At 51.0% G+C, this 14,158-nt stretch overlaps 1 protein-coding gene across 1 annotated transcript; it reads right to left on the bottom strand.

Annotated features, from left to right (window-relative positions):
- Positions 1–8,610, bottom strand: LOC116873839 (cytochrome b-c1 complex subunit 1, mitochondrial). Its single transcript, XM_032867968.1, has 13 exons — positions 8,498–8,610; positions 8,106–8,246; positions 6,144–6,230; positions 4,699–4,828; positions 4,281–4,479; positions 3,662–3,741; positions 2,293–2,408; positions 1,916–2,059; positions 1,637–1,797; positions 1,442–1,527; positions 1,050–1,138; positions 640–715; positions 1–194 (listed from the first exon to the last, which is right to left on the bottom strand). Exons 1-13 carry the CDS (start codon positions 8,564–8,566, stop codon positions 130–132), a joined length of 1,443 nt encoding a protein of 480 aa, XP_032723859.1. The 5' UTR covers positions 8,567–8,610; the 3' UTR covers positions 1–129.
- Between the last annotated feature and the right edge of the window lie 5,548 nt (positions 8,611–14,158).

The raw sequence follows: 14,158 nt of genomic DNA on the forward strand, positions 1-14,158 counted from the left end.
TTCTCAATACAAGCCTTTATTGGAGGTAAGGTCATCTGCACACAGGTCTGAAGAACTGAGGTGGTGTGTCTGTGGCGGGGAGGGACCGTGAACCTTGGCCCAGCCCTCTCGCCCATACAGCCGTCCTGCCTAGAAACGCAGCCAGTACATGCCGCTGCGGATCCGGTTGTAGTCTGGGAGCTGCTCAATGGGGCCTGTGGAGAGAGGGTGGGGCGTCAGGGCGGGATACCTGGCCTGTGCAGGGACACCTGGCCCTGTGCCGCACCCAACTCGGAGCTGCCCAGAGCAGCACAAGACAGGCTTTGAGTGGAAAAAGGGAAAAGAACATTCCCCCAGGCGAGCCGAGCCTGTCACTTCATGCTCTGGCTCTTGGAGCCCCACCCCACACACGGAGGTGTCCGTTACCTGGCGGGTGTGGAGTATTGATGGAGGCACCTTGGCAAGGAGTCAGGGAGCTGCTGGGACAGGTTTTCTGAGCAAGAACTCCCTGGCAGCCAGTCTATTGGGCAGAGCCTCTCGGGGGCCTCAGTTTGCTGCTGCCAGTGCAGGCTGGGGGGTGGGGGGAGGGCAGAGGCAGAAGGGGAGGCCAAAAGGAGGCCTGAGGAGACGGACAAAGAAGAGGGCCTCTAGGCCACTCACCAAATCCAGCCACTGCTGGACACTGGTCATAGAAGTACTTGGAGCAGACCTCACGGACCACGCTGGCATCCACTTCCTGCAGGAGAGACAGAAACCACATTGACGGGCAGATTCTGGGGACCACCTCAGCTCAGCCCACCAAGATCTTCCACATGGACCGAGGAGCTGCCCCCCTCAGCCAAAGGAGAAAGGCAGCGGGGCCCTCCCTGCCGCAGACCTCCGCAGGCCCCACCCAGGCCCTCAGCCTTCAGCGCCTCTGCCCCGCCCTCCAACAATGCACCCTGTTGGTGCCGAAGACACCAGGGATGCCTGCGGCAGCAGACTGCCCCACGCGCTGTCAGGCCTCAACTCCCCGCCCTAGGAGTCTGCCAGGTCAAGACTCCAGAACCTCTCCCAGGGGCCCACGTTACCGCAATGCGGCTTTCCCACTCAGCCAGGGGGATGCGCCGGCCGTAGGTCAAGAGACTGCGTCCGATGTCTTCACACACAGGAGTGGTGCCTGCAAGGATCAGGGGAGGCTTACAGCCCCCTCCCCACCGCCCAGTCCAGTCCTAGAGCACAGATGCTCACTGAGCCTCCAGCTCCAGGCTGACACCTGCACCGAAGGCCAACCCCGGATCCCAGCCCCCGCTCCCATCATCGGCTCCTCTAGCGCTGTGCTGCAGCTGAACTGGCCGTGACAGCAGGGATACGGCATGGCCTTCAAAGCTCTCCTCTCCCATCCTGGCTGGAACCGTGGCTACCCTAGGGCTGTCCCTGTCAGGCTGTGCACCACACCCTCCTCACAAAGTGCACGACTCACCATCCAGATGAGCCACTAGGGCATTTCTGAGGACATTTTTGCCCCGCAGCACCTCACTCTCTGTGGCACTGGTGCACAGGCGCATCCTGAAGCGGGCGGGGGTAGGTGGTCATCGGAGGGACGGGGCTGTCCCCGACCCCCACCGTCCTGCTCAAAGGCCCCTCCTGAGCCTAGCAGCACTGGGCCTCCACTCACCACTGGCCCTGCAGGAAGAACATCATGTCGTCAATGTTCATGCGATCGCACACAAAGTGTGCGCCCAGCAACCCAGTCTCCGCGTAGCAGATGTTGAAGGTCTGGAAACTCTGGCACAACTTGTTGGTCACGGAGACGGCGGCCAGCGGGCTGGACAGGTGCTGCCAAGGGTGAGGATCGTCAGCAACCACCTCCCTGTATGCGGCCCACCCCAAGCCCCATGGTGCAGGAGCTCCGGGCCTGGCACCCCCTGCTCCCGAAGGTGAGCCCCACACTCACTGTGCCGCCGCCATAAGTGCAGTCGTAGTGGCCAATGATGGCATTGGCCACTTGGAGGGCTACGTTGTCCGGGTTGGCCCAGCCAGGCCCCTCTACCGCAATAGCTACGTGGGCCAAGGGCAGAGCATCATCACGGTGACGGATCTGAGGAAGAACATGGCAAGACTGAGAGAGCCAGCACGTCCAGGAGACCGGGGAGGGTTGCAGGTGTGGGTGAAGCACACACATGCATGTGTGAACACGTGTACTTGAGGCAGCGGCCACAGGACCCGTTCCCCACCCCCAAGGATCTCTGGCCTCATGAAGACAACCACGCTCATGAGGGTCCTTCCAGAGGCCCAGGCTGGGAACAACACCCCTGCCCACAGGCGGCCCACCTCGCTGCCCGTGAAGCGGCATGGAGCCAGGGTGGGCACGGTGTCCTCGGTGTACACCTCTGAGACGCTGCCAAAGTGCTTCTGGGCGAGGTCGAGCAGCTGCCGGTGCTCCACCCCTGCCGAGAGACAGCGAGCGCTGTGACTGGCCAGGCAGCAGGGGCCACGGCCCAGGGGCAGGGGAGGCACGCACGGGCGGAGGGCCCCACGTTCTGTCTCGGTGGGAGATGGCGGAAGGCAGACACATCAGGACAGGTAGGGGAAGAGAACCCTCCAGAGAGACTCTGCCTCAAGGGAGAGGGCGGGGTGGGTACCTCCGGACCCAAGAGCCTCCATCACCTCAGCCCCAGGGAAGCAGTGGCATGCCGGGCTTGAAGATGGGTCCCTGGGGATGCATTCTCCCCCACAATAAGGACAAGTCTGGAGCTCCCCAGGCACCAGGCCAGCTGCCCTCCTTTTCCCTCTGATCCTTCCTCAAGCAGATGGCTTGAGGCTGCTGCCCTGGAGTGGGGAGGGGAGGCTAACGAGAGGGCACAGAGGTACTCCTGCAGGGCCGGGACCCATTCTGGGGACATTCACAGATGTTGTGACCTCAGTCCCTCAGGACCCTGCAAGACTTCACATCCTCACCTTTACAAGAGGAGGTCTCTGCTGCTTAAGCATCCTGACCGGCTGGCACTGTGGCCATAAGCAGCCTGCCAGGTACCTCAGCCTTTACTCCTTGCTTCCCCGAGCTCACACCCTGCTGGACGCAACACAGCCTCTCATGCCGCTCACTTAAACTGCCCTTGGTGCCCCAGGTCACAGGTCCCACGGCCACCAACCATGCCCTTCCCAGCAGTCATTTTCACCCACCCGGCTGCCAAGACCACAAGCTGGAGAAGTATCCTTAACCCCATTCCTGTCCGCTTCCCACCATGGCCAGACGTCCTTCAGGTTTCCATCTATGAAACCATCCCTCGCTACTGCCACTTCTCACCAGATGCCTGCCACAGACCCTCCCTGGTCTGTCTGCCTACGCTTTGGCCCCCACATGGCAGCTAAGCCTTGGCCATGACATCGCCCTGCCCCTCTGCTCAGGTTCCCCACTCCCCACCTGACCCCCCACCATCCTTCAGACCTTGGCTCCAACAACACATCCTTCAAAAGCACCCCCTAACCTCCAACTTTGCACTTCATGGCCTGTCATCAAATGTGCATCGTCACATTGGGGGCAGCAGGGCAGAATCCCACCCCACCTTAGAGGGCATGAGAGCGAGCTCACTATCCTTAAGGACAGGACAGGAGCAGGATCCCCAGGAGTGGAAGATCCCCTACGGTCAGAAGCAGGAGAGCTGGGCTCTGGTAACCAAGGATGGTGCCCAGTACTCACCTCCAGCTGCCGCCAGCACCATGCGAGGGGCCTTGTAATGCCTGCTGAGGTACTCGGTCAGGTCTGCACGAGACAGCTTCCTGCAAGACACATAGCCAGTGGCTCAATGCCTCTCCCAAACCCAGCAGTCTGGGTCCCATAGAAGCAGAGCTGAGGTGACAGACAAGGAGAGACATGGCTTCTCTGGGGAGTGGGCCCTAGCACAACCTTCGATCCCCTTCCCCATCTCTGCCACCCGCCCTCCGGCCCCCCTCACGTCAGCCCTCAGGACAGGCTCAGTCCTTCCTCTCCGAGGAGGCTGTGAGCTGATGCTGGGATGCTCTCAAGGGGCGGTGTCAGAGCTTGTTCCACCAGAGGACAAAAAACCACGCAGACAGAATCCCCAACACTCCCTCCCTCAGGTTGTCAGGACACACATAGAATCATACCCTATAAGGAGGCCCCTAACTCGAGTGAAGACCACACAAGCATTCAAAAAGACCCCCAGGGACCATATGGCAACAGAGAAAACATTTCCAGTTGTACAAATTAAGAACATACGATAGCACAGGCCGCCTAAAAACAAACTCATGTGGACAGCACTTGAACATGTGCCAGCACGGGCTCAGCCACCCCTCACCTGACATTCCCGCTGGGCCCCTCCACAGCCTGGGCTAGAGGTGTGCCCTGGAACGCCGTGGCATGCAGGTAGTCAAAGACCACATCCCGCATACACGCATCGTTCTCCTGCAGCTCCTGGAGGATCACATCCCGCTCCTTCTCAATCTGGGAGTCTTCTAGACTGCAGTTCTGCACAATGTCGGCCAGGAGCTCCACAGCTGGATGCAAGAAGGGCAGGTGTGGGTACCAGGTGGGCCGCTGTGGGCCAGTAATGGCACAAACCCCCCAGGCCTGGCAGGCCTGCTTGCCCTGCTGCAAGAGGATACTGTTGGGGTAACCCCATTCTCCGGCCAGTCCAAGCTCCTGGCAGGGGGGCCTGTCCTCTGCACCCTGAAGTCCTATCCCCGTCCCTGCCCTCTCCTCTGCGCATTCATTACCTTTCGGCAGGTCCTTGGACAGCGCCTTGATGTAGTAGGCCGTGTGCTCCCGTGTGCTATAGGCATTGAGATGGGCCCCCATGCTCTCCACCTCTTTTTCCAAGGCACTGCCAGGCCGATTCTTTGTTCCCTTGAACCAGGTATCAACAGGACCAATCAGGGGCCACATGGGAACTCAGGGTCCCTATCTTGAAAGGCCAAAGTCCCAGCAGGACCACTGGTCCATAGGCACCGCCTTCAACAAAGACTACAGGAATACTGGGCCTACGATCTGTGTTCACCAAGTGCTGAACAGGCCACGGTATCACAGGCTAATCAAATGGAGAGAGCCAGGGGCCAGGAGAGAAAGGCATGGCCAGTTCAGGTATGGCCTGAAATCCACAGCCCCACAGCATCCTGGCCTTACCAGCATTCTCTGTCACCTCACTGACAGTCACAGTCAGGTCAGCTCACGTCAATGTTCAGGTGATGCTGCCATGACCCACTCCACCCCCACGCCATTCACATGACTGTGTGTGTGTTAGTGGACAGCTCTGTGGGACTCAACTCCAGTCGCGTGTGTGCGTTTGTGTGTTGCTGTCCACTGGCACACACACCCATGCTGAGATCTATACACACACTTGTGATGCTGCTGCTGCTGGCTAGACCGCCTGCCTGGGTGGGTAGTCACCCACCCAGGATCCTCCACACCCCCACCCATCCATATCTCCTTCTCCATTTCTTCATTCATTTAAAAAACTCAAGACTTCGGGGTGCCTGGGTAGCTCAGTGTGTTAAGCCTCTGCCTTCGGCTCAGGTCACGATCCCAGGGTCCTGGGATCGAGCCCCGCATTGGGCTCTCTGCTCAGCAGGGAGCCTGCTTCTTCCTCTCTCTCTGCGTTACTTGTGATCTCTGTCAAATAAACAAATAAAATCTTAAAAAAAAAAAAAAGATAAAAATAAAAAAAATTAAAAACTCAGACCTCAGGCCAACACGGGCTGGCTGAGGGGCTGAGGGTGGATACTGTCCCCATCTTCAAGACACCTCGGTATATACGTCTATAAGCAAGAGATGCCCAGGTATTCTGCCAGAGGAGAGCATCTGACAATAATGCAGGCCAGCCCAAGTCTAGGAATTTGTTAAAATGCACGTGTCTATCTACGTGTTTCATGCTTCTGCACCATCGCACACATACAACACAGGCTTGGCCTCTCTGGTGAGGAGTAGGGTCCTGCGGCTCCCTGGGTTTTTTTCTGGCTCTGGGGGCCTTATGCAGGCACTGACCAGATAGGTGCTCACCCAGCAGAGGCTAAGCCCATGTGGTTCCTTCCAGAAGAGCCAGCCAGAGATTGCCCCCCCAGCTGAAGCCCCTAACTGAGGAGGCTGACTTTGCTAACTCGCATCCTCAGAAGGGATAAGAGGCAGCCCTAACCCCAAAGGAGATGTAGGACTTCAGGAGCCTCACCTTGAAAGCCAGATGCTCCAAAAAGTAACCTGCCCCATTGTTCTTCTCAGTCTCGTAACGGCTGCCAACGTCAATCCACACCCCGACCTGGACAAGAAGCCATCAACAAAGGTAACACACGAACTATCCCAGCTCCCACTTACACCCTACCCTAGATGACTCATCAGAAGCCCTAGGTAGGTGGTCACGATCCCAGAGTAGGGGAGAGCTATTTCAGTAGGACCCCTGTGCTTGGAGCTACAGCTGTGCTCTGGGCACAGGAACTGGCTGAAAGAAATACTATGTTACCTTTCCTTCCCATATTTGTGGACTGGTTCCCAAGGAAGTTTCTAACTGTGCACACTCGCCTGACCCCATTACTATATGAAATATTATATTCTTTTATTGCTTTTCAGTTCATTTTTTTTTTTTTTAGGCAAGCAACACTTCATTTGCAAACAACAACTTATTTTCTCCTTTCTAAAAATTATACTCTGTGGGTGCCTGGGTGGCTTAGTGGGTTGGGCCTCTGCCTTCGGCTCAGGTCATGATCTCAGGGTTCTGGGATCAAGTTCCGCATTGGGCTCTCTGCTCAGGGCTCTCTGCTCAGCAGGGAGCCTGCTTCCCTCCTCTCTGCCTGCCTCTCCACCTACTTGTGATCTCTTTCTCTCTGTGTCAAATAAATAAATAAAATCTTATTTAAAAAAATAAATAAATAAAAGTAAAAATTATACCCTGCCTTTGTTCTGACGATTTTGTTTTTCAACATTAAGAAAGGAGGCTATTGGTTTAGACACTGAACATTTTCTCTTATTAAGCAAGGAGTTTTCATTCACAATTAGTTTTAAAAAGTTTTTAACCAGCCTCGAATACTTAACACTGCCAAGTGTCTCACTGGCACCCAATGAGAATCTCACAGTTTCCTCAACAGCCCCCTGGTGTGCTATGAAACACACACCACCTCACTCACCCCACCCAGGCCACATCTATCTAGTTTTTTAATATCTGCTCATGGCTGATTTAAAATTTTCACATCTACTTTCCCAAGAGATGTGGATATACATACCATATCACAAATTCTTACACTAGTATTTGTTACACAACTAACATCTCAGAAAGAAAAATTAATCTTACGACCCATGGTAGCCTTTGGATATCACCAACAGCATTCTTTCTCCAGCAGTGGTGTCCCTTACAATCTAGAGCATCTCAGCGTCCATGAAATACAGCAATCTCTCCCAAATTTTCTTAACAGGCTTTGGGTCATTTTATATAGGCACCATGTAATACGGTAGCTGCCCATGATCTTTTACTGTGTTCACTTATATCAAACTTATATAACTTGTAACAACTTATATCAAACTTGTATCAACATATATCAAACAACTTATAACAACTTCTATCAAAGGACATTATTTGTTCCTGGAAAACAAAGAATTTACCAATAAAATGACTTAGCCTGGAGTTTAGGGTGCAGAGGATTACGCTTGAGAATCCTCTCACCTATTCACGTATCTAGCCAAGATTTCTCTCCTTAAATCAATTTAGAGGATTTGTATCTTTTGGAACATCACGTTTCTTTGGAATCTTCAAATGCATTCCTTACACAAGTGCATAAGCAGTCTAGCCAGGAGATACTTCGGGCTGAGTCTAGCGGTCACCTTATGTCTCTGAAACCCACTTCCCTCACCGTAAAATGAAAACAGGATCACTTCTCTCATATGGGCTACTTAAGAAAACGCTGCAAAGAATTTGGCCTCCTGCGTGGCAGGCATCATATGCTAAATGAGGTTATAGTGAGGAAGGCCCCAAGAAGCCAGGCCTAGCCGGAGTAGGGATTAAGGTGGTAGAATCAATCCATAGGTGAGTGAGGAAGAGTCCGACCCAAACCACAGAGGACTCGAGACCAAGGTCACACCCTGACTTGGGAAAAGACGCCAAGCGCAATATGAACGCGGCCTCCCGAGAGGGGCCCCCGCTCACCGTGCAGGTAGGCTGGGAGGACTGCTCGGAGGCCACTCGCAGCCCGTTGTCCAGCACGCTGACCTGTGTCTCTGGCACGCTCTGAAGAGCTTGGGCGAAGGTGGCGGTGCTGCGCAAGGCAGGCGACCTCAGCAGGACCGGCTGCATAAGGGGACGACCAAGACTGAGGGCTGGGTTGCAGGATCTCTCCTTGGCTCACAAGCCAGCAGTGGGATCCCGGTCGCCGCCCCCCCGCCAGCCGCGAGACTCCCATCCCCGCTCAGCGCCGTGACCTTCGCACGGCCCTGACCCCGGAACCTCCCCAATCTCCACCCTCCGCCGCTAACAGTCCGCTCCCCTCCGCGCGCCGAAGCCCCCAGCTCCACGGCCTTGTGCTCTCGCTGTCGCCTCACCGAGCTGCGAGTGCGCAGCAACACTCTCGTCCCGGCCCCCGCCGCCCGGCAAACTGCGGAAGCCGCCATCTTCTAGCTCCGGTCGGCGTGTTACGTCGCTCCGCGCAAGCGTAGAGTTGGACGCGGCGGCACCGAGGCGCAGGCGCACTACCGCAGACGTGGGGCTCGGCCGCCTCCTGGCGGAGACCAGGAGTATTCACGCGGGGCTGGTATGTGGTTCTGTCCGGGAGTCCATCCGTACCACCGCGTGCCTCCGCCCACCTGGCTGTCCACGGCCACTGCGGGCCCATCCGCGGTCCAGTATATCTTCCCTTTTCCGTGGGAGGCAAAGAGCGCGATGTTTCTCACGAACCGCGGGAGTCCGAATCCACAGAATGCTCGGAGCTGCCGCGCGGGCCAGGGGCGCAGCTGCCGCGCGTGTCCAGGGATGGGAGCCTGGGGGCTCAGGCCCCAGCGTGCGATGCTGGGGACTCTGAGGTAGCTGCTGATCACGGTTTTCTTTAAAAAGGTGAAGTCAGTAGATTCAGACGGTTGACATCGAAGGAATTTAACAAGATATCGCTAAGAAAAAGGAACAGTTTAGAGACTGCTTATTTGGGTGAAGAGAATATGGATTCCGTTTGTTCGCGATTGACACTGGCACTGTGCGTGTGGCACTGGACTGTGGCACTGTCACCATGCGCCCTGTGAAATCGACTTCAAATTCAAAGTCATCTGCCTTGAGCCACCTTTCGGAGAGGAACGTGAGAGAAGGTTGTTGCTCCTGGTTCCCGATTTACCCGGCTTCCGTGTGCATTGCGCACCGTAGAACAAAGAAAACTCCTAATCTGGGGTGTGTGAAATAGCCTTCCTTGTTTGCAACACAAAACCTGCACACACAAACAAAACAAAACGATGTGGTTTTTCTAATAGATCTCATAGAAAAAAAATCCGGAGGAACTCACTCGAGACTTGAAGCCGAGTGACTTCTGAAAAATGGATTGAAGGCTAGGAGAAGGATGCTACCATATTTACATTTACATTTCTGGTTAATACAGAATTTTTAATTTTTACAAAACAGACGTTACTTTTGAAAGAGCATACTCTGAACTCCACTTTTACATGATTTATGTGATTTATCGTACTAAGATCTTTGTAATCTTTCAAAAGAAGTCGTACTTAAGATATAATTTTTGTAAAAGCAGACCAAAAGACATTTAAGTGTGAGTTTATTAATATTTTGAGGTCTAAAATTATATTATGATCTAGAAGTGAAAAATAAAAATGCAGGGGCGCCTGGGTGGCTCAGTGGGTTTAAGCCTCTGCCTTCTGCTCAGGTCATGATCCCAGGATCCTGGGATCCAGCCCCGCAGCATCGGGCTCTCTGCTCAGCAGGGCGCCTGCTTCCTCCTCTCTGCCTGCCTCTCTGACTACTTGTGATCTCTGTCAAATAAATAAATAAAATCTTTAAAAAAAGAAAAAAGAAAAATGCAATAGAATTGTCTAATTAGTCCTTCTTCCCATTTTTAAAAAACTTTAAAGAAGTTTTATATTTACAGAAAAGTTGAGCAGATAGTAGAGTTCCCATATAGTTTCCCCTGTTACTAACACCTTACATTATTAAGGTATGTTGGTTGCAATTAATGAGCCAATATTGGTACACTATTATTAACTAATATATATTCAGATTACCTTAATTTCTTAATGTATTCAGATTACCCTAATTTCTACCTATTATTTTTTTCTCTTCTAGGATTCCATCCAGGATACAACGTTATATTTGGTTGTCACGTCTCCTTCGGCGCCTCTTGCCTATGAAGCAACCTCCTCCAGTGACCACCACACTTCCCCCAAGAGCTCACTGCATGTGCTTCCTCTCCTCCCATTCTCTCCCAGAGCCACTTCAGTCCAGTCCTCACATCACTCCTCCAAGTGCACACCTGTCATGGTAACCAGTGAGCTTCATGTTGCTTGGGCTCCTTTAGCATAATTAGCCACTTCTTCCTCCTCCGAGCTTCATCCCTTCTCCACCTTCAGGTTCCCACACTCTGCTGTTCTTGTCTCACCACCCTGGAGCTGGTTCTTCTTCACCTCCCGATCTTAATACAGTCCAGGGCTCAGTCCTGGCTACCTCTTCCCTTCCCGATAAAAATTTGCTCTCTGGTCATCTCACCCAGCCTCATGGCTTCTCTGCTCTCTGTACATACAATGTCTCCTCTATTCCTACCATGTACTCACAACCTCCCCTAGAGGGCCAACATCTCAATCAAACATGTCTAACACTACACTCTCCTAAACCTATTCCTCCCACAATTGCCTTCATCAGTAAATGACACCTCCATTAACCCAGTTGCTCAGACTAAAAATCTAGGACCCAATCTTGTTGACTCCTCTCTCAAAATTCACACCCAACCCTTTAGTATATTCTGTTCCAAATAATTTCTATATCCAGTCTTCTCCAACCCCTTCCCCCACTCCTACAACTACCTTAAGGTGAGAAGGAAAGGATAATTATAAAACCAGGAAGTGTGTGATGTTGTAGAAGTATGTGTTTCAAGAGTTTGGTCAAAAAAGGAAATGTTTACTAAAAGCAGCAGCCATTGCAATGACTTGGCAAGAGTCTTTGATGATTCACTAATCTTTGGAATTTACTTGGTATATGGAATGAGGTGAAGTAAAAATATCCTTCCCCCCCAACTGAATTATTAAGTAACTTTATGCCCAACGTGGGGCTTAAACACATGACCCCAAGATCAAGAGTCATATGCTCTACCGACTGGGCCAGCCAGGCGCCCCTCTAACAGCATTTCTTTCTTTCTTTTTAAAGATTTTATTGATTGATTGATTGATTGATTGATTTTAAAGATTTTGTTTATTTATATGACAGAGAGAGAGGTCACAAGTAGGCAGAGAGGCTGGCAGAGAAAGAGGAGGGAGCAGGCTCCCTGCTGAGCAGAATGCTGCATGCGGGCCTTGATCCCAGGACCCTGAGATCATGACCTGAGCTGAGGGCAGAGGCTTAACCCACTGAGCCACCCAGGCAACTTAACAGCATTTCTTGTCCAGACCTTCTTTCTCTATCCATCTCTATCCATATCCCCTTTATTACCCACCCCAAGGATTCTCAAACCTGTAAGTAGATCTGTGTGGGCTGCCTAAGAAGGCTGTGGCACTAACCTTACTCTTCTTGTTCAATATTTATTTGCTATACTCATCAATTTATTATTTCAGGCTTTTTTCATGTTTTTTTTAATTTGATTTTATTTTTTAAAAGATTTATTTTAGAGAGAGGGAGAGAGAGAGAGCGAGAGCATAGGGAAAGGGACAGAGGGACAGAGAGAGAATCCTGCAGCAGACTCCCTGATTGAGCAGGACTCAATCCCAGGAGCCTGAGATTAGGACCTGAGCCAAAAATCAAAAGTCAGCCTCTTAACTGACTGAGTGAGCCACCCAGGTGCCCCTGTTTTTTTTTTTTTTTAATTTTAGATTCAAATTGTGCTAATATTTATGTAAAATTTAGTATCTTAACTATCATTAAGTGTACAATTCAGAGGCATTGGTTACATTCAAAATACTGTACCACCACCATCATTATTTCCAGAACTTTGTCATCATCTAAAACAGAAACTGTACCGATTAAGCAAGAATTCACTATTTCCTCCTTCCTCCAGCCCCTGGTAATCTCAATTCTACCTTCTCTTTCTATGAACTTGCTTATTTTAAATATCTTGTAGAGGTGGGATTATACAATATTCATTGTTAAAAACAAGAGACCCGAAGTAGAGTCATTTATGCTAAGCCTCAAACCACCAAACCAAACTTTGTAGTTGTCTGTACTCATGTTTTTTTTTTTTTTTAAGATTTTATTTATTTATTTATTTGACAGACAGAGATCACAAGTAGGCAGAGAGGCAGGCAGAGAGAGAGGAGGAAGCAGACTCCCTGCTGAGCAGAGAGCCCAATGCGGGGCTCAATCCCGGACCCTGGGATCATGACCTGAGCCGAAGGCAGAGGCTTTAACCCACTGAGCCACCCAGGCGCCCCTGGAATCATGTTTTTTACCAGATTTGAGGGAGAGTTGACCATGATTTATTCAAATTTTTTCTTCTGCCCCTTTCTCTCTTCTCTGTTCAGAACTTCCACTCTACATAGGTTGTTCTGCTTGATGATACTCGACAGGAACTGGACATTTTTTCTTCATTTTTCTTTCTGACCCTCAGACTGGATAATTCCATCTGTCTTACCATCAAGTCCACTGATCCTTTCTTCTACCTGTTCTAGTCTGTTGTTGAACCCTTCTAGTTCTCCATTTCCATTATTGTAGTCTTCAGCTCCAGTGTTCTTGGATCCACTGAGAATTTTCTCTTTATTGATATTCTAATTTTATTCAGATGTTGTTTTTCTGATTTCCTTTGGCTCTTTGTCCATGGTTCCCTTTCACAAATAATTCCACTGCCTGGGCTTACTTAGGGATGTTTTCTGTCAAGTTCTCCCCCCAACACACCCCTGCGAATGGGCCATACTTTCCCATTTCTTTGCATGTTGCATAATATTTTGCAGAGAACTGGACATTCTGAGTATGGCATGTGGTAATTCTGGAAATCGAATTCTCTCACTCTTCAGGGAATCCTGATTTCAGCTCGTCAAGGGGGTGGAGCTGTCTGTTTATGACCTTTCTATACTGTTTTTACAAAGTGTATATTCCTTGTTATGTGCAGTTGCTGAAGTTTCTATTCTATTTTCACTTTGGGCAGCCAGTGACCTGACAAAGATTTCCTTAAATGTCCTGCTCCCAAAGGCAAGGTGGGATGGGAGGGTGAGGGAGTGAGGTCTATTTAAATCCCCTGCACCTGGGAAGCTGCCTCAGCATGGGGTGGAAACAGGGAAATTCACTGAAGTTTTGTTTTTTTTTAAAGATTTTATTTATTTGACAGACAGAGGTCACAAGTAGGCAGAGAGGCAGGCAGAGAGAGAGAGAGAGGAGGAAGCAGGCTCTCTGCTGAGCAGAGAGCCCGATGCAGGGCTCGATCCCAGGACCCTGGGATCATGACCTGAGCTGAAGGCAGAGGCTTTAACCCACTGAGCCACCCAGGCGCCCCATGAATTGAAGTTTTCATCAAATTCTCCCTTGCGTGCTGCAAGTGTTCAACTAGACTTCAGGGTTCCAAAAACCTGCCACGTAGTCTTTGCAAGTTCAGTAATTATTTTGGTGGAGAGAAGGATTCCTGGAGAATCTTATTCTGCTATCTTTTGTGATGTCACACCCTGTTCTAAACTATTTATAAGAATAGTCTGTTGTCAGCCTAAAAGAAAAGCATGGATTGATTAGAAATGTATCAATGCCAATGATTTGGGGGACAGTTGGCCGAGAGTTTCTGGTATCAATATCCTGGTTCTGTTTTAACCCTTTTCCTCTCAATCTTCCTCCCTCCTCTTGCATTTTACCATAAATAACAAGAGCTGAGGCTGTGTTTTCCATTTTACTTGGAAATCTCTTCTATTTAATGTCCATGTTCATCATTTACAAGTTCTGTTTTCCACCCACCAGCAATTCCACTAAGCTCTCTACAGCTACTTAGCGTCCTGTTTCCTCCTGGTCTCCAGTAACATGTTCCTTGTTTCCTTCTGAGCCCTCAGGGGCAGGAGTTTTAAAGTCAAGAGATTTCCGCTAATGGTTGAAGG

The sequence above is a fragment of the Lontra canadensis genome, unplaced genomic scaffold (assembly GCF_010015895.1).
Source record: "Lontra canadensis isolate GAN:19392208 unplaced genomic scaffold, GSC_riverotter_1.0 scaffold35, whole genome shotgun sequence".
Classification (NCBI taxonomy): Eukaryota; Metazoa; Chordata; class Mammalia; order Carnivora; family Mustelidae; genus Lontra; species Lontra canadensis.